This window comes from Condylostylus longicornis, unplaced genomic scaffold, assembly GCF_029603195.1.
Source record: "Condylostylus longicornis isolate FDR11 unplaced genomic scaffold, ASM2960319v2 ptg000135l, whole genome shotgun sequence".
NCBI lineage: Eukaryota > Metazoa > Arthropoda > Insecta > Diptera > Dolichopodidae > Condylostylus > Condylostylus longicornis.
Genome location: NW_026578103.1, coordinates 14,759,408 through 14,779,668, shown reverse-complemented (window position 1 = coordinate 14,779,668; position 20,261 = coordinate 14,759,408). Strand labels below are relative to the sequence as shown.

Below are 20,261 nucleotides of genomic sequence, written 5' to 3'. Positions count from 1 at the left end.
GCTAATATTTTTATAAGTAATTTCCTCAAAAAATCTTCTAGTTCTTCTCTTGGTGAAAAAGAAAAACATAAAATTTCCAGAAAAGTAATTTATAATTTTTACTGGAGGGATCAGACATAAAAAATGTTTTTTCTAGATCTCAGAAATTGAAGTCCTCAAAAGTTGATAAATTAATCACGTTCCCAAAGTAAATTCTAATATTTGATATAATTTGGTTCACCGAAAGTTCAAGAATACAGTCGCCATTCTAATTAATCGCTACATAAACGATGAAATGTTTTTAGTATACTTAGCATAAAATTACTTTTATATTATTTATATTAAACAAGTAGTAACACTTGTTTACCAAATATTTTTATTTTGATATAAGTACAGATTTTGCCTTTAACGACCGGTTCCGTAAATTCTGAATTAGTACATATGTCTATATACATAAATGTAGCCAAATAGGTTACAATGTTTAGTGTAAACACATTTCTTTTCAATTTGAGTTGAGTAATATTCTTAATAAGTAAATATATTGATAATAATTGGTAAGTGGACATTTTTTTGAAGTTTTGTTCAAAGATATTAGTTTTGTTCATTTATTGGTTCGGATGACGTTTCAAAATTTCAAAATCACTTCAACTAACATATTTATGCTTTGTTATGAAATTTATTTATATTCCAAATTAAGAGTTAATCGTCTTATTTTAACAAAAACAAAGGAAATTTTTAATCATTTTAATATAACAAAATGTAGTCAACATTTTAAATTTGCATGTGTGCATAAATACATGTTCCTCTTTCTAAAGTACAACTCTAATATAAAAAGTTAAGATTTCATAAGTTCTCCACTTATTAAAATATGATTTTTAATCTATTTTTGACGAAATTTTCGTTGATATAAATTTAAATTTTTAATACTTATGTTTATGTTGCAATTTAGTTTTACATTCGCCTTGCTGCGAAAGTTTTGATTATTTTTAATCTTACAATTAGGTAAGTAGGTATAGTTAGGTACAGTTTCCCACTCGGTAAAAAAAAATTATTCAATTTCGTAAATGTATCTTACGTAGTTGTTGAACTATGCGGTAAAGATGATTCACCATGAAAATGGACAAATTTTAAAAAATATGTACAGATTGCAAGAATGCATTTTCTATTACACCTAGCTTAAACCAAAATATTTCTGGTACGTTCTTCTCTAAATGTTCTAGATTTGAATACAGGAAGAAGCAGTACTCATTTAATACAGCATCTTTTTTACTTTCTTCTAATAAATTAAGAAATCTGTTTAGAAAAGCCAACAAATAACATATTTCGAAGATAAAGCAATTTCGCGATTTAATATTAGCAACCTTTATTAGAGAAATAAATGTATCAATATTTCAGCAAAATTTTTAAATGTAGCAATTTCAGTATTTTGGAAGATTTGAATATCTTTGTATCCAAAATAAATTGTATCCAAGTGGGAACGCTGGTTAGGTATGTACACGTAACTACTTATTTCTTAATGATTCGAATTTAATATGCCATAACACTTTGTACCTATCTAATATTCCATTAAGTACCTAATTGAATTCAAGGGGTCTTAATTACTGCAATAAACGTAAATATAATGAGGAAATGTAATTAAATATAATGATTTTATAACTATAATTTCATGAAATTATAAATAATTTGTTGACAGTAAAAAATGGTTTATTCAATAATCTTAAAAAATTAAGTTGAAATTTTTAAAACAACTTATACTTTGTAAGATGTGAAGTTTTTCAGGGCAAACAAAATCCATTTTAGCTAATGTGATTGACTTACATCTTACTACCTATCAATTTAATTACTAAATATTTACAAATTTTAGTTATTTATTTTTATGTTTTTAATTAATTGAATATCTTAATCTAATGTAAATTGATTATGTTAAATAATAAATTCGAAAAATTATTTATAAATAGAAAAAAATCTCACATTTGCCAATTTTTATCCATTTAAAATTACAATTTGTAACGTATCCATTTATAAAACTCTATTAAAAATAAAAAAAAATAAAAAAGAACTATTTTCTCGTAAACTCCTCTCCAAATTTAATCGCAAAGTTTTTTTTAATTTGAATTAGGTATACATAAATGATAATTTCAATTTTCACAAAAAATAATTTTTTCTTTTTTCATTAATTTCTCCAATTTTTTTTTCTTTTTTGTTTTTCTTTTCTATAAAAAAAATTATATTATCTTTTTTAGTTTCTTTTGTTATTGATTTCTAAAATTCAAAAACCTTTTTTTATTTTTTAGTACACAAACACAATATTACGCTTCAGTATATATACATTCATGCATATACATATATATATCTATAAATTTGCTATAATATATATATTTATTTTTTTTAACTTTTTCACTTTATTTATTTGTTCATTGTGTGTATATTTTCAATACTTATTCAAAACACTTCAATTTTCTTTTTTATTATTTTTTTTTTACAACTTATTATAACACTTATAAACCATACATCGATGTTAACTCATCGCGGTACACTCACGGACTGTTTCTCTTTTCCGCAAAAATTTCAAAAGTTCAATAAATGACAACTAGCTGTTGACATTAGTGATGTGCCTTAAACAATTTTCTAATGTAGTAAAATATATAATGTAGTAGAATTGTTATCATATAAAATTTTATCATTTTATATTATGATATAAAATTTTATATTATTATAAAATATCCACACATATGGCAGCTTCAAGTGTGCACTAGAAGTCTATTCTAAGAAGCTTTCAATATAAGAGAAGATAAGTTACTTTTTGAATATTGCATAACAATATTCATAATTTATATTTTATATTTATTTTATTAATGTCACAAAATTATATTTTTCTTTAAATATGTGGAAAAGAAATGTTTTGAGTAGTGGAGAATACGAGAAAAAAGTGCACAAATAGTACCTGGTTCTAAGTTCTATGAATATAAAATCGTCGTTACCCTTCATAATCAAATCAAACACCGCACGCGCTCAACAAAGCGTCCCAGAATCTATGTGTCAGCAGAATTCCTCAAAATAACGAATCACGTTGTGCTTCCGTCCGTTCATAATGTAATACAGGCTCTGAACGACGAGAAACGACCTAGAAGAGAGGATGGACAAATTTAAGGAATTAGTAGTGCTGCTAAACGTACTTTTACCATCTTTTAAACTCCTGTACCGTGAAAAATTGAACGGTCATGGGACGCTAAATGTACTATTTTTCTAATCACTTCTTTTTAAAATGTACAATTTTTGAGTACAAAAAATACACATTTACAAAAAGTTATTATTAAAATACTATTTACAAAAAGAGTTTTTCCTGAAGAAAAATCTTAGGTATCTTTAATCTTATAATATCTTAGCAAATTGGAAATGGGTAAAATTTGATATAATTCATTAAAATATCAACATTTTATGAAAACTACTTTATAGTTCACATTGTTGTATTGTTGCGTCTGTTTCAAGAAAAATAGGGTCTTTAAATGAAATTTTTTAAAGCTTTAACGCTTCAAGATTGATCAACGTCATTTGCTTTTAAATTTTTTTTTTGTTTTAAAAGTCCAGTAAAAAATTTTCAAACTCCGTAACTACTTTAATTTAATTGTTTTTTTTATTTTTAAGGGCTGTTACATAAAGTTTGTAAAAAGATTTTGTTTAGAAATTTCGCGAATTTTTCCTACTAATTTTAATTAAACCTCAGAAAGCGTTGAGTCATAACATTTTTAAACATATTTTTTTTTTCAATTAAATGCGGAAAAATTGCAAATTTCTCAAAATTAAAAAAATTAAATTTTCTCAAAATTAAAAAAAATGGGCCGTAGGACAAAAAAACATTTAAAGAAGAAAAATAGACCACGTTTGTCGTATTTGGGCCAAAGGAGTAACACTCGTTTCATGGCAAATAAAAATCGAAGTGAAATTAATTTTTTTTTAAGAAGCAGATAATAATATAATAACTATTGAAAGTTAAGTTTTACTTTATTTCAAATTTTCAGTTTATTTATTATATAGAATATGGCATTTCTGGAATTCTCGCTAAAGTGTGTACACCACTGAGTTAAAATCATTTAAATATCTGTCAGCATTAAAAAGACAACCAAAGCAGAATTTTAATGTCAAACTGGAATTTTTGGTTTTTGATGTTATTAATTATTTTATTTATTTTTTAAAATTACAAATTAACTTAGGCATTGAAATTAAAAAATAACATATGTCAGAATTGGTGCAAAAATTGAATATTTGTCTCTAACGTAACTTTTCTGCTACAATAAAAAAAAAGTGTAAACGAATATTCCAAAAATTAAAATATGTAAAAAGAGTATTTACCATTAAGTTAATCTAAATTTAAAATGGTGTAAGATATAAAGATCTTAATCAAAAGAATTATAATTATCATCTTTAATTGGCATACCAAAAGTTTTTTGTTCGTCTTTGATAATAAATGAGATCAAGTGTAGGAATTATGCTATCGCAAACATGTGGTGAGCCAACAGTGTCTCATCCCGACTATGAACAAAATGCACTTCACCATAGTTGCTTGCTAGTTTTACTACGAGGTATTGGACCTGCCAAACCTAGGTCTTTGCAGAAAATATTTGAACGTGTTCGACGGATTAATAATGTGAAAATAACTGGTAAAAATAAGATAAAAATCAAGCACCTATGTATATTATTTAATTTTTTTCTTATTAGATTCACTTGGTAATCAACGGGATATATGGATAAGATACGTTCACGACTATCCGGTAGAAAATAGTCTTTGGGGTGACTTTCAAACTCATCGTCGTTTATTAGGTCTTATTACAATTGGAAAATTCGATACTCAACTTGAGTTAAACGAACTTTGTCGCTTACATGAATCTCTGAAAGTAAAATATAATGAAACTCTTTTTGATTCAAGAGCAATTTTTTTTGGTCCTTGCACTGAAAATACTCAAACGAAAAACGTGGAGGTTGTAAATGATTCAGTTCCTTCGAAAACCTTAGCCGAGACATCAAATAAAGAAAAAACATTAACAGACGAATATTCAACACCGTCGAATTTTAAAAGCGCAGCATTTTTCTACCAAGAGAATGATGTGTGTAATGATTTAGGTGAGTCAACTTACGTAATTTTTGTGTACATTTATGATTTTTTTTTTTGTAAACATATACTTTACGTTTTACATCTTTTAGACAAAAACATGATCGATTTTATCAGTTCTCTCTTTTGGATATTGGAATCTAAACGTTTGAAAAGGTCGTGTGAAAAAATAGATAAAGCACCTCTGTTATTGGCACCATTCGAAAAAAAGGATTTTGTCGGACTTGATATGGAATCTCGTACAAGTCGAAAGCGATGTATAGGTCGCATAACTAAAAATCTGGCTGACCTTACATTACAGGCTGGTTTACTTTCGGAAGCATTAAATTTATATCATGCAGCCATTGAAACTCTGCGTGCAATAAGTGATTCTTTATGGCTAGGTGCGGCGGAAGAGGGTTTATGTTCAACGTCTTCGATATTATTGTATCCAAAACTACGTTATTGCGAAGTATTCCAAAGAAATTGCAGTCTTCAAGAGGGCACTTCCCCGCAAAAATTTAACGCATATGTAGGACGAAGAAGATCAAGTGATTTCGCATCAAAATCAAGAGTTATTATTGAGCATGTAAGTGATGCGCCTCAGGAAAATCTAACAACAAATTTGTTCGAGAATTCCATTGCATCGAATTCATCGTCATCGTCATCAGTATCTTCAATTTTAACGAACTCATCTACCACTTCTTCGGAATCTACAACCGTAACAGGAAATTTGGAAAATAAAGGTACCAATTCCACTATCTTACCTGTAAACCTTTTGACTCCAGATGAAATCATTAACCAATATCGGAAGGCAATAATTAACTATAGCAAATATAGAAATGCAGGCATTATTGAGACCGAAGCAGCTCTTAAAGCTGCCCGAATTTGTATTGAACAAAATCGTAACTTAGATGTTGTTATGTTTTTACAAAATGTTCTTTATATCAATGTAAATATGACTGAAGCTGACAGAGTCAAGCGTTTTGAAGTTCTTACAGATTTATATCAACAAATTGGTTATAGAAGAAAAGCTGCATTTTGTCAAAGATTAGCTGCATGGAAACATGTAGCGCAAGGAAACCCAACCCCAGACTGGTCACAAAGCTATCGTTTGATGTTAGAGTGTTTCCCTGGGTACATGCTAAGTTTGGATCCATTAGAGGTTATTAATAATGCCTCAGGATGGCCTATGTTGCAAATTGATTTATTGCAGCAATTAATTATGGCCGCAAAACGCTTAGGTCACTCAGCACTAGCTACAAGACACATGACATACCTACTCCAGACTCAATGGAAAAACATGTCTTCAAGTGAACAGAAGGAAATGGCTCTTCAACTGCAGGTAAATACATATAATTTAATCTTTCTGCAATTAAGTTTTTTTTTTTAATTTGAGTCTTCTCACTAATATTAATTTTTTATAATATAGCATTATATTTTTTAATATATACAATACATTTTTAGAATTTGAGCGCACAATGTGAGGGGTCACCAGTAGCTCTTGTTTTGGAAAATGGAATAGTAATACCACCAGCAAATTTAACGGACATTCCCTATTGTTCTCAACTACTCGTAAACGAATTACAAGCTCATTTACGAGCACTTAAAATTATAATAACTAAAATAGACAGTGGACCATTCTTGTTCACTCCTATTCATTTCAGCTCATTGGATCGAAGAACTTCGAAGAAAGTAGAAAATAAAATTTGTAAGTAAAGCTCAAAGCTTTTCTGTTAATAATTTAAAGTAAATTTACTTTCAGCATTTTTTTGGGTTCAAAATGAACTATCTGAAGTTACCTTAAAACTAAAAAACACCCTGCCATTTGAATTGACAGTTAGTGATATGCGACTTCTCACTGCGGGAATAGTTTTTGAATCGTTGCCACAAACAGTTGTCCTGCAACCAGATGTCACAACACAAATAACGTTACACGGTACTCCCCTTGAATCTGGTAATTTAGAAATACAAGGGTATAGCACTCATACTTTGGGAGTTAAATCCAATTGCCGTTTGAAGCATATGAAGGATCGTCTTTTCCCTGCTAATTATGTGGTTGAAGTAATACCTACTTTGCCAAAAATTACTGCACAAACTTCATTACCTAAAACGGCCACATTTAGTTCATTATCAAACTCGAATTGTGTTATAACATCTGCTGCATTAACAATTTATAAGGGTGAAAAAAGTGAGTGTATCATAACTTTAAAAAATGATAGCATGATTCCCATAGAACATTTGGAATTATCATTGCATTCAAATGTAGACAATGATTTATTGAAAAAGATTTTCAATGTTGACCAAAACTTGGTACAATCTAAATTACCTATAGCGCCAAATTCTTCTATTGAATTTCCTTTGCTAATATATGGTGAGGCAGATTTTTTGTGTCCAATATCTAGTCAAACAGCGAACATAGTAGGTAATTTAATTTTTTGTTTAAAAAATAAATTTGGCATCAAATACATTCTTTTGTTTTATAGATTTAAATGGTGGACCACAAAGTTTGAGTTATTCAGCACTTTCATCGGGTCATGCTAGTCTACCCAGTCGGGTAAGCTCACCTGTACATCAAATCGTTGGCAGAAAAACTGATACAAACTCCAGTTTTCGTTCATCAAATTCAAGCACAATTGGTTTAGGTGGGCACACTTCTTTAGCTGCCTTGCCTCCTCTAGCAGTTGCAAACGGTCAAATCATAGAAGCTCAACTGCAACTTAGATACTCTGGCGGAAAAGCAATGCAAGATGGCTATTGCAGACAATGTGCTATATCGTTTGTTTTGGAGCTCTTACCTAGCGTGCAATTAACTGGCTGGGATGTTTTACCGGCTGAAACGTAAGAGTTTAAGAAGAATAAAAAATTTAAAAAGATAACTCGTTAATAAACCTTTTAATTTAAAGGGCTTCGCAATTCTATTTGGTGCTAGATATTTCAAATTTAACAAACCAAGAAATGTCATTGAATTACACTAGTAATAAAAACATTTTGATAGAAGCAAAAGAAAGCTGTCGCGTTCCGATACCAGTAGATAGATGTTCCTTGGAAAGATTATCTGATGATGTTGCAGAAATAGAAAAAAATAGTGCAAACTGTGATAGCGGTAGATGTTAATATATTTTTGAAGAAATTTTGTTTAAAATACGAATTTTTAGGCGCAATTTTAATCATGCCCACTCAAGGAGAAATCACGGAAAGAATTTGTTCAAATCACATATCTGAAAGAGTAAATTTAAGTTGGACATTGACTGGAACTGAAACGCAAGGTGTGGCTTCATTAAAAGGAATTAGATTAACAAACAGTATGATCGATTTAATTACTGTTGCTCCTCTTCAATGGAGTAAGTTCTCTAAGTTGTTTTACTTAAAAAAGTTGGTTTATTTTTTTTTTTTAACGTTATAAAGATGTTATGTTCAATAATACTGTCATTCAACCTCAATCTGAGTTCGTGTGCTCTGCTGGAGAGTGTGTTTCACTACATATTGAAGTTGGAAATCAGTCTCAATCACCATTACATCATTTAGCTTTAACGATACAGTTCTATCAAGATTATCAAAACGGCGTACATAGCTATCATTTAGAAACCAGGGTCATGATGACAGGAGCAAATCAGTAAGTACATATACAAAATATATTTTTATAGCCTTTCAGAGTATTTTTATTTAATATTTTAGAATTGTAATCCCAATATTAGACAAAAATAACACTATCGATCATGATTGCTCGGTTGTATTTTTTACTCCAGGGCGATTCAAAGCAAACTTGCAATGTAGATCTTTGCCAATATCAAATGTAATGAACTCCAATTCGTTACTACCTCAACAGTCACATCAAATAAAAGAAAACATTGGCACTGCTGGTAACAATTTAACAAACTCACTACAACGAAATCTTCCTAGCTATAGTTCATCATTGGGATCATCTAATATTGAATCGTGTAATGTACAAAATTATGCAGATGCGCTTGTTGGCCTTAATAATAATAATTTTGATCAAAATCAACATGTTTGGAAGTTCATTCCACCAGTAGAAATTACTGTAATAGAAGGTGTTTAACGTGGTTGCTAATTTACTCAATAAATAAATCTACTAACATAAGCTACGTTATAAAAAAATTCAAAAACTCTTATGGTCCAGCAAATATTGCTTAGATTTTATTTAAAAAGTTAAGAAAATTTCTAAGACATTGTCAGTTGTTGCTTTATTGATTAGTGTTAAATAAATAAAATATGCAAGTATTTTTTTATTTAAAGAGTTTAGAATTTCACTGTAATTCAAAAAATCTGAATATATTTTCTTTTTTTTTTTGTATGAAATGGAGAACAAAATTATGAATAGATACTTTAATGATTATTATATATTACGAAATTTAACTTTTCTAAAGGGAATTTCAATTAGTATAAAATTGTTTTCGTAATTTACAAATGCAATACATGTTTCGACTAAATGCAAACAAAAAGTTATATTTGCCCTAACGTTGAGAACCGTGGATACGTGGATACGCCAATACGTGGATATTTCTGCCAGTTTATCAATTGCTTCTGTAGCCAAAATAGTCTTTCATGAGGTTAACCAAGATGATTCTACTTGCCACTGATAGACTAGCTTATGAAAACTGATCATATTCTTTTCATGCACATTTGGCTGCACCATACTTTCGAAAATTGACATATGAAAAACGCGATTTTTTTATGTTTTAGAAAATTATTTAGAATCAAAATCGTTCTGAAATTTCTTACGTTTGCTTACTTTCACTATATTATAATTTATCCTTAAGAAAATATACGTTCCAAAAAATATTCAATAATAAGCATAAATAAACATTTGTGTACATTTTAGATAAAAATGTTTTATGTACAAATAATGTAACTATGTACATATATAAGAATCTATATGTATGTTCTAGGTAGCATCGGTACTTTGCTTTCAATTGAAGCACTAGACGTCATTTGAATGGCAACTGCGAAGTATAAAGTGAAATAATTAAAACACAGCGACGACGTCATACTGCAAAACGTAGGGGATGGGTATCAATTGGTTCAATAATTTAATTTACTTCAACTAGCGTTTTTTTGATCGAGTTCGACGTTAGTGGCATGCATTTTTAGAAAAGTTTTTATCGTACTGCTGAATAAACAGTTAATTACACATAAAAACCATTTATTATTTTTAATGTAAAAAAAACGTTCAACTTAATACAGTTTAAAGTGCTTTTGACAACTTTGGATGTTATTAAACCTCTTTAAATATGATTTTGATCTCTTTAATAAAATAGGCATACGAAACATAGACTGCCTGTTCAAAATTCATTTTCCTCCCAAAATTGAATTACAGCTAGGCTTCCAGTTTTAGATTAGCTAACAATAATAAACAATGTCGAAAGAAATTTGAATAATTTTTAATAATTCTTAATTTTTCATAACTTAATAATGAACCAAATAGTTATATCTGATATAGTAACCTCATATCTGTAAAAAAAATAAAATGACAATCATATCTGTAAAAAAAAACGGTACCATATTATAGTCAGATATTGTCGCGCCGGCATTCTCGAATTTGTACAAATATATTAATATAAAAATATATTAAACTTCTGTATGAAACTTTAAAAATTTCCGTGGTAAATATTTCTATCGATACATAAAACTAATTTTTTTTGATAAGCGCATATCGGACTTGTACACGTGTTAGCAAAAATACTGTAATTCTAGAAATTTGGTCATACGCGTATTAACCATAATGACATTTCAGGCGTTTTGATAATATGTCAAATCAACTTGGACGCATATGCTGTAATAAATAAATTCAAAACAAAAAGAAATTTAGTTGAGAAGTTAAAATGTTTGCGAAAAAATCGGTCTATAATTACAGACATTAGCTTTGTTTTACATGAATGTTTAAATTCAAATTATTGATATTTTCAAATTTTCAATTAGAAAAGGATCAAAAACATTTACTTGAGCAATTAAACAACGGGGGAAGGAATTTGGAAATTTGCTGAAGACAAGCAGGTTATAGTAAGAAAAAAATGTTTTATTTTGAAAATAAAAGAAATTTCATGCAGGTTTTTAGAATATACGTTTTATATATTAGTTTTTTATTAATGTCACAGGTTTGTAAAGGTATAAGTCCATAAATGAATCTTCCGCCAGGAGTTCCTCCCGGCATACCCGGTGTGCCGCCCCCAGCAATGGGATTCCCGGCTATGATTCCACCATTTAGCGTGCCGCCGCCTGGATTTGGAGCTCCGCCTGAAATATCTCCTTTTTCAACCATATCAACATCCAATTGTGAATGGAGTGAACATAAAGTACCAGAAACAGGTCGTATATATTATTATAATAATGTTACAAAACAAAGCTCTTGGGAAAAACCAGATGAATTAAAAACTCCAATTGAGAAAATCATATCGGCATGCCCGTGGAAAGAATATCGGTCAGATACTGGAAAAGTATACTATCATAATATAAATACAAAAGAGTCAAAATGGGAAGCTCCTCCCGAATATATAGAAATGCAAGCCAAAGTCAAGGCAGAAGAGTAAGAATAAAAATTATTTTAAAATTAAAAAACTACTTAAATTTTACTTTTAGAGCCGCAGCCGCTGCAAAGGCTGTAGCAGCAATGACCTCTTCATCTATGGGTGGTTTAATATTGCCTGGTATAATTCCACCCACTGTTGTGATCCCACCTACCAATATTGGTTCTGCACCGGTTACTCCTAAAATTTCTACGCCAGATTCTGCTATTTCCCCAGCACCTAATACTCCAGGAAGCGCAGAGAATTCTTCTTCAGCTCTTGAAGCAAGTATGGCAGCCACTTTGGCAGCTATTGAAATGCCAGCCACTGAAGCACCTGTGAAAAAAGAAGAGCGTAAACTTAATTTCACTAACTTTGAAAATGAGAATAAACGTAACGTAATTTCAGCTAAGAAGATTTCGACGTCCGTGTCTGATGATACTTCTGTTGTTATGACATTTAAAGATAAAAAAGAAGCTATTGAAGCTTTCAAAGATTTACTCAAAGAAAAAAATGTTCCTTCGAATGCAAACTGGGATCAGTGTGTTAAAATTATTTCTAAAGATCCAAAATATGGCGCCTTCAAAAATCTAAATGAAAAAAAGCAAGCTTTTAATGCTTACAAAACGCAAAAACAAAAAGATGAGAAGGAAGAATCCCGTTTAAGAGCTAAGAAAGCAAAGGAAGATTTGGAAGAATTTCTGATGACTACAGAAAAAATGAATTCAACCATTAAATATTACAAATGCGAGGAAATGTTTGGAAATATGAAACTTTGGTCGTCGGTTCCTGAAAATGATCGTCGAGATATTTATGAAGATTGTGTATTCAATTTAGTAAAAAAAGAAAAAGAAGAATCAAGAGTTATGAAAAAGCGTAATATGAAAGTCTTAGGGGAGTTATTGGAAAACATGACTTCTATAACTTACCAGACTACTTGGTCTGAGGCACAAGTAATGCTACTGGAAAATTCTGATTTCAAGAATGATGTTAACTTGTTGGGTATGGATAAGGAGGATGCACTAATCGTTTTTGAACAACATATAAGAATGTTAGAAAAAGAAGAAGTGGAAGAGAAAGAACGTGAAAAAAAGAGAAATAAAAGGCAACAAAGAAAAAATAGGGATGGATTCTTAACTCTTTTAGATTCATTACATGAAGAAGGCAAATTAACATCTATGAGTTTATGGGTGGAATTATATCCCATAATATCTTCCGATTTAAGATTTTCAGCAATGTTGGGACAAAATGGTTCCACTCCTTTAGATTTATTTAAATTTTATGTTGAAGACTTAAAGGCTCGGTTTCATGATGAGAAAAAGATTATTAAGGAAATTTTAAGAGAAAAGGGATTTACTGTACAGGTTAAAACTACGTTTGAGGATTTTGCTACCATAGTATGTGAAGATAAGCGTTCCGCTTCTTTGGATGCAGGAAATGTTAAATTAACTTACAATTCTTTACTTGAAAAGGTAACAAAAAACAAAATCTAATTGCAGATATACAAGTTTTCCTTTTATACTTTAGGCTGAAGTAACTGAAAAAGAAAGAATCAAAGAAGAAAATAAAAGAATACGCAAAATGGAATTAGAATTTAAAAACATTTGGTTAGAATCTGGCATTTCAATTCTGGAGCCATATGAAATGGTTGCAAAAAAGTTAGTAGATAATTTGGAACTTTTCGAAAAGTATGAAAAAGAAATTGGTTCAGTTGAAAAAGTTTGGAATGATTTTATTAAAGAAAGTGAAGATTCCTGTACTCATCACCACTCTAGATCTCGCAGGTCTAAGAAAAACAAGAAGCACAAAAAAAGAACGAGGTCTAGTTCGAAATCAATGGTATTTTTTATTACTTAAATGCATACGTATAGATATTTTTGTAAATGAAATTATTTCGACAGGATGAGGAATCAGATATCGAAAAAGAAAAAAGAAAGAAAAAATATTCAAGATCACATTCAGTAAGTATAATATTACACTATTATATTTGGCTAAGTTGTAATTTGATAATCATTTAGTTATTATGAATTTGATATTATTTTCGTATTTTTATATTAAATATTGCAGCGTTCCAGCTTTAGTAGCGGCAGTATGACCAGCGAGAAAACTTCAAAAAAGAAGAAAAAGAAGAAGCACAAAAGAATTTCCCCTTCTGTAAATGATTAGTATTAATGTAATGATGTTATAAAATTCTAATAAATATATTTTATTTTAGCCATCTTACGAGTCTGATCATCGCGCTCAAGACGCTTCAGAGTTATCTATCCCGCTGGAAAGTCCTAAAACTTTAATAATTTCACACAAAAAGAAAAAGAAGGAAAAGAAGCGTAAAGAAAAACGTCGATCACCTTCAATTTTGACACATAGTAGCGTATCAGATAAAGAATATGATGTAATAAGTTCACCCAAAAATGGTCATGATGATATTTTGAATGAAAGTGAATTAGAATCCAAACGAGCTGCACTTTTAGCTCAATTAAATGAACAAATGGAAGATTGATACTAAAACTTATCACATAATAGATTATTAGCGAAAAGAAAAATGAGTTTTTATACCGACGAAGAAAATTTAAAATTTTGTCAAAATATAGATAAGTTTAAAATTGCTCTAATTAAAAAAATTGATTTTCATTCTAGAGAAATTAAAAATGATAAATAAAAATTCTAAATTCTTATTTAACTAATAATTTATCCTTATATTTTAAAACAAACATAATATATAATTTAGTCTAGATTTTCAATATGAATATTTTTGGTAGAAATATAGTAGTATTGACCATTTTTATAAAAATCGAGATTCTTGTTCTATTATTCTTTTATGAATCTTTTTACTGTTCGAATTAAGGTTGTGAGAGGTTTAACCATAATTTTTACATTTTTTTCAATCCTTTATCCGAATTCACTTTACTTCATTTAGATGAAGCGTTCTTTTTTTTTTAAAATAATCAGTGAATCCTTTTTAGTGACTTGTCTTCATTTATAGTAAAGCATTGACAACATTTTTTTGGCGATTAGTAGAGTTTACAAATTATGAAAATATTCTTATTTATTTTAATTTTTATATTTACATTACAATTACATACAAAATTACAGTTATAAAAATCTTCATTACATTAAGAATATGATAATTTACAACTAAATTTTACTTTGACTCAGTTTATCTAGTACAAAAGATTGGAAAATGTTATAGTTGATGAATATTTCTTTCCAGACTTTTATTATGTTCAAGTTGTAATTCCCAATTACAATCACTTAGCTTTTTCATTTTACTTTATTGATTTTGCAATAGAATAATTTGCAATTAAATATTGTTTGGCAATAGATCTACAGTTATGAAAATTTATCTAAAAGTGCGTTTTATCTTGATTTTTTATTAATCTTATTCTTTAATTTGTTTTTATTGTTCTATTTATTAAAAAAAGTATGCGCATTTGAATATTGATTACCATTAATTAACGATGAATCTATAATTGAATTTACGATGTTGTCACAACTTCCATTATTTTGTATAACATTATTGTTTAATTTATTATATAAAGATTCAGAGTCTGTATTATTTAATTGTCCAACGATTTTTGGTATCTTGTCGCTATCTGTTATTATATTGCCATTTGTAAAATTATCAGTTGATATTTCTGGAGAAGAAGATCTATAATGCTGTTTAATTATATATTTATTATTTTTAGAATTGTTATTGAATTTTCCATTATATCTTGTATCTGGTAAAGAAAAGTTACAATTTTTATAAATGTATAAATCTTTTTCAGAATTTTTAGGATGTTTGTGTTCACTGATATTATATCGGTTAAGAATTTGACGTTGATGATTTTTTTGTGACACATTATCACTGCGTGGTATAAGTAGATTTGTTGGCGCTAAAAATGAAACATTTCGAGAATTTGTCGCATTCTGCACATTTTTACGATTATTCAATTTTTCCATTGATTTTCTGGAATTTAAAATTTCTGGACAAAATTGCATTCGGTCATTTGTTGTTTGTGTTGAATTAATGCTTTCTGTATTTTGTGATTTAGTTTCATTATTTGAATATTGTTTCTGTAATGTTGCATTATCACTATCCATAGTGTTGTCAGAGCCTTCGTCTTCATCTTTTTCGTCATAATCGTCATCATTATGATCATCATAGCTCTGGGTACCTTCATTTTTATTAGCTTTTTGTACTTTTTCAGCTAATTCTAGCCAATGTTTTCGGTTGACTCGCACTCCTTCCACCAACGGTTCAAGTTTGTCTGATAGTTTTGCAAAGGCCTACAAAGATATTTCTTATACATATTTGAATAGTTTTAGAAATATAAAGTATATTTTCTTAATATTACATCATATAATGGAATACATATTGATTCTATAAAACCAACTTGCATCATAGGTAGTTGATCTTCTTTTTCTCTGTTCATTATATCCTGCCAGAAATTATATAATTGAAATAATAATTGTTTAAGTAAACAAATTCATAATTCTTAATAGTTTTTTATATAAAAATTAATTAGACTTTGAAAGTATTTTAGCAAATTGGACTAAGTGCAATTAATTTTATTTCAATTGTAACATGAAATACATGTATGTACACGTTTCGTTTGATTAAACATTAACTTATATGTATATTTTTGACCTTTTTAAAAAATACATATAATTGTATTGATTCAACAATTTTCGCAATTTTTGAATATTGTGCATAAAACATTTAAGGTAAATTTTTGCTGTCTTACTTATAATATCTTAACTGGCTGCTTTGGTATTGATTTACCATAGATACTCTTCGTATCTATGTTACTTATTAATTGCTCCATTTTTTTTTAAATTGTAAGTACAAATTTTGTATAGATATTTATTTAAAATCTAATTAAAATCGAGTTAAATCAGTAACATTAGCTCTTCAACTGTGAGATAAATTATGCTTTAACTTACTTGTCCGTTTGCTTAAACTTTTAAAATCTTTAAACAAATAAAAAAATTTATTTTGAAAATATTTATATTTTTTCTTACAATTGGTGTAATATTTAGTTTTTCCTTCTCCATATCACCCTGTTCGAAAAATTCTGACGTAACTAAATCAGCTATTCTTTTTTCGATTTCCCATGGCTTTGTGATAGCTGATAGATCACATACAGTCATACTCATTGCTCTTAAAAGAGCCCGAGGTTCATCATCGTACCAGTAGCTAACAGGTTTCTCTGCAACATAGTTTAAAAATGGTCCACGTTTCCTATGAAAGGTAAAAGGAATAAAGAATTTAAACAACCCATTTATTTTTATTGTATAAAATAATTTTTTTTTATACCTAAAATATACTGCTAAATCAGTCGACAGGATGGCATCCTCAAGAACATATATCACACGACTATAATCTTCTGATGATAAATTCGATAAAATTTGGTTACCAGGGCTATTTAGTATCATCAAACACTGATCAAAATGATGATGCTCCATAGTTGAAGTTGAATATAATCGGGCCAATGGTGAGGATGCTCTGCAAAATCAATGATTTAAATGTTGCTATCCAATAAAAACGATTTATTTACTTAATTTGAAATGAGTTATTGGTCCCCCGATGATCTAAGTCGTGACACAAACAGCCAATTATTAAAGCAAGGCACTCTATTTCTCCAAAAATTTTCCACCATTGTGTAGCCTATTAAATTTTTGTTAGACATAGGTTTGTTATAATAGATGCATAGGTTTGTAATAATAGATGCAAAAAATTTTAAAAATATGTAATTATATTTTTGAAGATATATTTCGGAATAATATTTACGAAATTTTGTATATAAATTTTTATTACTTAAATTCAATTAAAATTAAATAATTAGATTTTTATTTATCCATATTACATAACAAAGCAAGAATGTGGTAACGTTCTTTATACCAATTTACTAATATTTAATATTTTGTCGAATGCTTAATGGACAAAATAGATTTTGAAGGAACTAACTAGTTTTTAATTCATTTTGGAATAAAAATAATTATCAATATACCAGACCTCTAACAAATTTACTTTAGCTTTTAAATATAAATACATTTAGAAAAAAACAACTAATTTTTTTTGCATCCAGCATTAAATACGTTAAATTAATGAATTTAATTAAAATTTCAAAATGCAAGTGTGCTGAACCCTAACAAATATCTTTTACTTACCGTTAAAATAGAAAACATCATTTGAGCAACATTAAAAGCGTGTCGCCAATTGTGATAAGTTACATTTCTATAATTTTTTTTAACACTTAGTAACCATCGGCATAGTACTTCGTATTCTATATGAAATCTTTCAATAAAATCTAAATCTAGAAACATGCGCAAACATGCCTAAAATATAAAAAGCAAAAATACTTAATTTTATTAAAGTTTTATTTTAATTTAAAAAAAAAATCATTTTAGTGATCTTGACAAAATTTTTAAAAAATATTTAACTTCACTCAAAATCCCAAATTTCTTTAGATTGCATTGAAACTTTAAGAAAAGAATTACCTTAAGCGTATCATCATCACTCAGATATAAATCATCAAATTTAAAATCATGTAATTGAAAATGAGCAGATGAAGGAATTCTCAATTTCTAAAAATGATTTTAAATATCATATAAATAACACATATGTATACATTTTATTTTATAATTTTTTTTTTCTACTTACTCCTAATCTTTGAGCATCATCAATTGAAGCAGATGCATGATAACTAAGCACTTCTAATGTTACACTCTGTTTGGCCATAGCAATTATCGCTTTTTCATACATATGAGTATTATGAATACCCATACCACAAAATATGGCGAATGCTTCAACGAAATTTTCATCATTTTTTGTAAAGCACTGTTAATAAAAATATTTTGTTAAAAAAATATAATAAAATAATTGATATTTTATTTACCAAATCATCAAATTTATTAATTAATTGAATTACACCTATTATTTGTCCTAATGAGTTTTTTATAGCCATACATAAAATAGATTTGTGTTTAAATGTTAAATTTTCATCAACACTGGGATCAAAACGGCTGTCTTCATAAGCATTTGGTATGTTAACAGTCTGACAATAGAACAAAGAATGCAAGAATTAATATTTGTATTTATATTTGTTTGTAAACGAAGACAACTAAATATGTACATATATTAATATGTACATATGTATATTTCAAGATATTTTAATTTTTACCTCACCAGTTGTAGCCACGTGCCCTGTAATGCCGATATTAATAGGAAATCTTGATTCAAAGGGACTAAAATCAAAAAGAGATAATATTGATGAAGTCAAAATTTTGAAAACTTTTTTTTTTTGGCAATTCTGTATAATAATTTACTTTATGTGTTTGGTATATAGCAATGAAAATATTTAATATTTTCCAAATTAAAGAACTATACAAATCATCTTAATTCAAACCTATATTTTCGCACCTTGTTCTTGATTTAGTATCATCTTCACTTAGATCATTAGCTTCAAAATCAAATACCCGTGAAAAACTTCCTTTCGATGCTTGATGCACCAGCAAAATTTGAACTCTTTGGCATTGTATTAAACTTTGCATATGAGTTAGGATACGTAATACCATGTGCTCGATAGTGCTTTGTTCTTCAAATATCATACGCGCTAAATCTAATAAAACTTGATTTCTTTTTATTTCTAATTGAGATTTCTCATATAGTTGAGCGTTACGTAAACCGATGCCACAAAATTGTAAATATGAAGCAAAAATCTATAAATAAAAATTTTAATTCTTTATACAACTAAAGCAACTAATTTTATTAATATACCTTTTCATCATTCTCTGTAAAAGATTCACCTTCCAATTTGTTCATAACTTGAGCAACTCCTATAACATCACCAGTAGAATCTTTAATTGGCATACATAATAAAGCTTTTGTTCGATAACCCGTTTGGCTATCGATTTCTCTGTTAAACCTGTAATCCTTAAAAAATAGGAAAAACAAAAATCATTAGTTTCATTATAAACATATGGTGAAAGAAATAGTACAATACGAAATTTTGAATTCTTGATTGCAAAAAAAACTGTTTCAAATAAATAATTTTTGAGTAATTTAAGTAAAAAATTTGTAAAGTATAGTAAAATGTAGTTACCTTATAGGCATCTGGAATATTAACTGGTTCACCACTTTCAGCTACATGACCAGCTATACCGGTGCCCCAATTTACACGAACTTCATTCTGATTTTCCATTTCTTCTACTGTACTTTTCGGACACACATCGAATAATTTTGAAACCAAGCATCTAAAAAACAAATTATTCCAATAAATACAAAATTTCAGTTTATGTACGTATTCTGAGAAACTCACTTTTTTGAAATGCCTTTAATTCTATCACATTTACTTTGAACAAGAAATAATGAACCCCGATCAGCATTTAAAAGAATTGAAACATTTTGTAAAATTTTATGACACAATGATCGAATATCTAATTCATCGCAAATATCCTTAACCTATAATTTACGGCAAATAACAAGAAGATTGTTTTTTTATTTTTAAAGCTCATAAAACCAATGTATATTAGCACAATTATATAGGATGACCATTATGAAAAAATGGAAACCCCAAATTAAAGTTATTTTTAATAATACGTTGCAAAAAAAATTAAATAAATTATTTAAATATCTATACAAAATAAAAAAATATTAAGATATTAGCAGATTTTTTTGAAAAATTTTT

The 20,261-nt window shown here is 28.4% G+C and overlaps 4 protein-coding genes across 23 annotated transcripts in view; 2 read left to right on the top strand and 2 right to left on the bottom strand.

The window, feature by feature from the left end:
- The window catches only part of LOC129615473 (protein split ends), a 77,547-nt gene extending 75,032 nt beyond the window's left edge, over nt 1-2,515 (bottom strand). For all 7 annotated transcript variants that reach the window (XM_055530708.1, XM_055530707.1, XM_055530710.1 and 4 more), the window contains exon 1: nt 1,951-2,515. The gene's annotated coding sequence lies outside the window, so the exon portion shown is untranslated. The remainder of the gene's footprint in view (nt 1-1,950) is intronic.
- A 1,609-nt stretch (nt 2,516-4,124) lies between these two features.
- LOC129615014 (protein brunelleschi) lies at nt 4,125-9,323 on the top strand. The gene is made up of 10 exons (XM_055530054.1): nt 4,125-4,637; nt 4,696-5,097; nt 5,179-6,410; nt 6,533-6,776; nt 6,831-7,490; nt 7,552-7,906; nt 7,972-8,171; nt 8,224-8,409; nt 8,474-8,681; nt 8,744-9,323. The coding sequence occupies exons 1-10, from the start codon at nt 4,445-4,447 to the stop codon at nt 9,123-9,125; spliced, it is 4,062 nt and encodes a 1,353-aa protein (XP_055386029.1). The 5' UTR covers nt 4,125-4,444; the 3' UTR covers nt 9,126-9,323.
- Nucleotides 9,324-10,857: 1,534 nt separating this feature from the next.
- On the top strand, nt 10,858-14,255 carry LOC129615148 (pre-mRNA-processing factor 40 homolog A). 5 transcript variants are annotated; one of them, XM_055530232.1, is made up of 8 exons: nt 10,858-11,086; nt 11,182-11,609; nt 11,663-11,943; nt 11,998-13,061; nt 13,117-13,428; nt 13,491-13,550; nt 13,657-13,743; nt 13,805-14,255. In XM_055530232.1, the coding sequence occupies exons 2-8, from the start codon at nt 11,206-11,208 to the stop codon at nt 14,087-14,089; spliced, it is 2,493 nt and encodes an 830-aa protein (XP_055386207.1). In that variant the 5' UTR covers nt 10,858-11,086; nt 11,182-11,205; the 3' UTR covers nt 14,090-14,255. The 5 variants fall into 5 exon arrangements, with proteins under 5 accessions (XP_055386207.1, XP_055386205.1, XP_055386206.1 ...); XM_055530230.1 differs by having other exon boundaries at nt 10,858-11,080; nt 11,663-13,061; XM_055530231.1 differs by having other exon boundaries at nt 10,858-11,080; nt 11,163-11,609; nt 11,663-13,061.
- Nucleotides 14,256-14,594: 339 nt separating this feature from the next.
- Nucleotides 14,595-20,261, bottom strand: part of LOC129615233 (dual 3',5'-cyclic-AMP and -GMP phosphodiesterase 11-like) — a 31,383-nt gene continuing 25,716 nt past the window's right edge. For 5 of the 10 annotated variants that reach the window (XM_055530342.1, XM_055530341.1, XM_055530347.1 and 2 more), the window contains 14 exons: nt 19,893-20,035; nt 19,677-19,827; nt 19,352-19,507; nt 18,995-19,293; nt 18,756-18,819; nt 18,471-18,629; nt 18,236-18,412; nt 18,073-18,159; nt 17,743-17,910; nt 17,130-17,239; nt 16,889-17,077; nt 16,594-16,813; nt 15,927-16,010; nt 14,595-15,858 (listed from right to left, as the gene is read on the bottom strand). In XM_055530342.1, coding sequence (XP_055386317.1) covers nt 14,995-15,858; nt 15,927-16,010; nt 16,594-16,813; nt 16,889-17,077; nt 17,130-17,239; nt 17,743-17,910; nt 18,073-18,159; nt 18,236-18,412; nt 18,471-18,629; nt 18,756-18,819; nt 18,995-19,293; nt 19,352-19,507; nt 19,677-19,827; nt 19,893-20,035 — 2,871 coding nt within the window. In that variant the 3' untranslated portion in view covers nt 14,595-14,994. The remainder of the gene's footprint in view (nt 15,859-15,926; nt 16,011-16,593; nt 16,814-16,888; nt 17,078-17,129; nt 17,240-17,742; nt 17,911-18,072; nt 18,160-18,235; nt 18,413-18,470; nt 18,630-18,755; nt 18,820-18,994; nt 19,294-19,351; nt 19,508-19,676; nt 19,828-19,892; nt 20,036-20,261) is intronic. The other 5 variants (XM_055530351.1, XM_055530349.1, XM_055530350.1 and 2 more) reach the window with 2 other exon arrangements.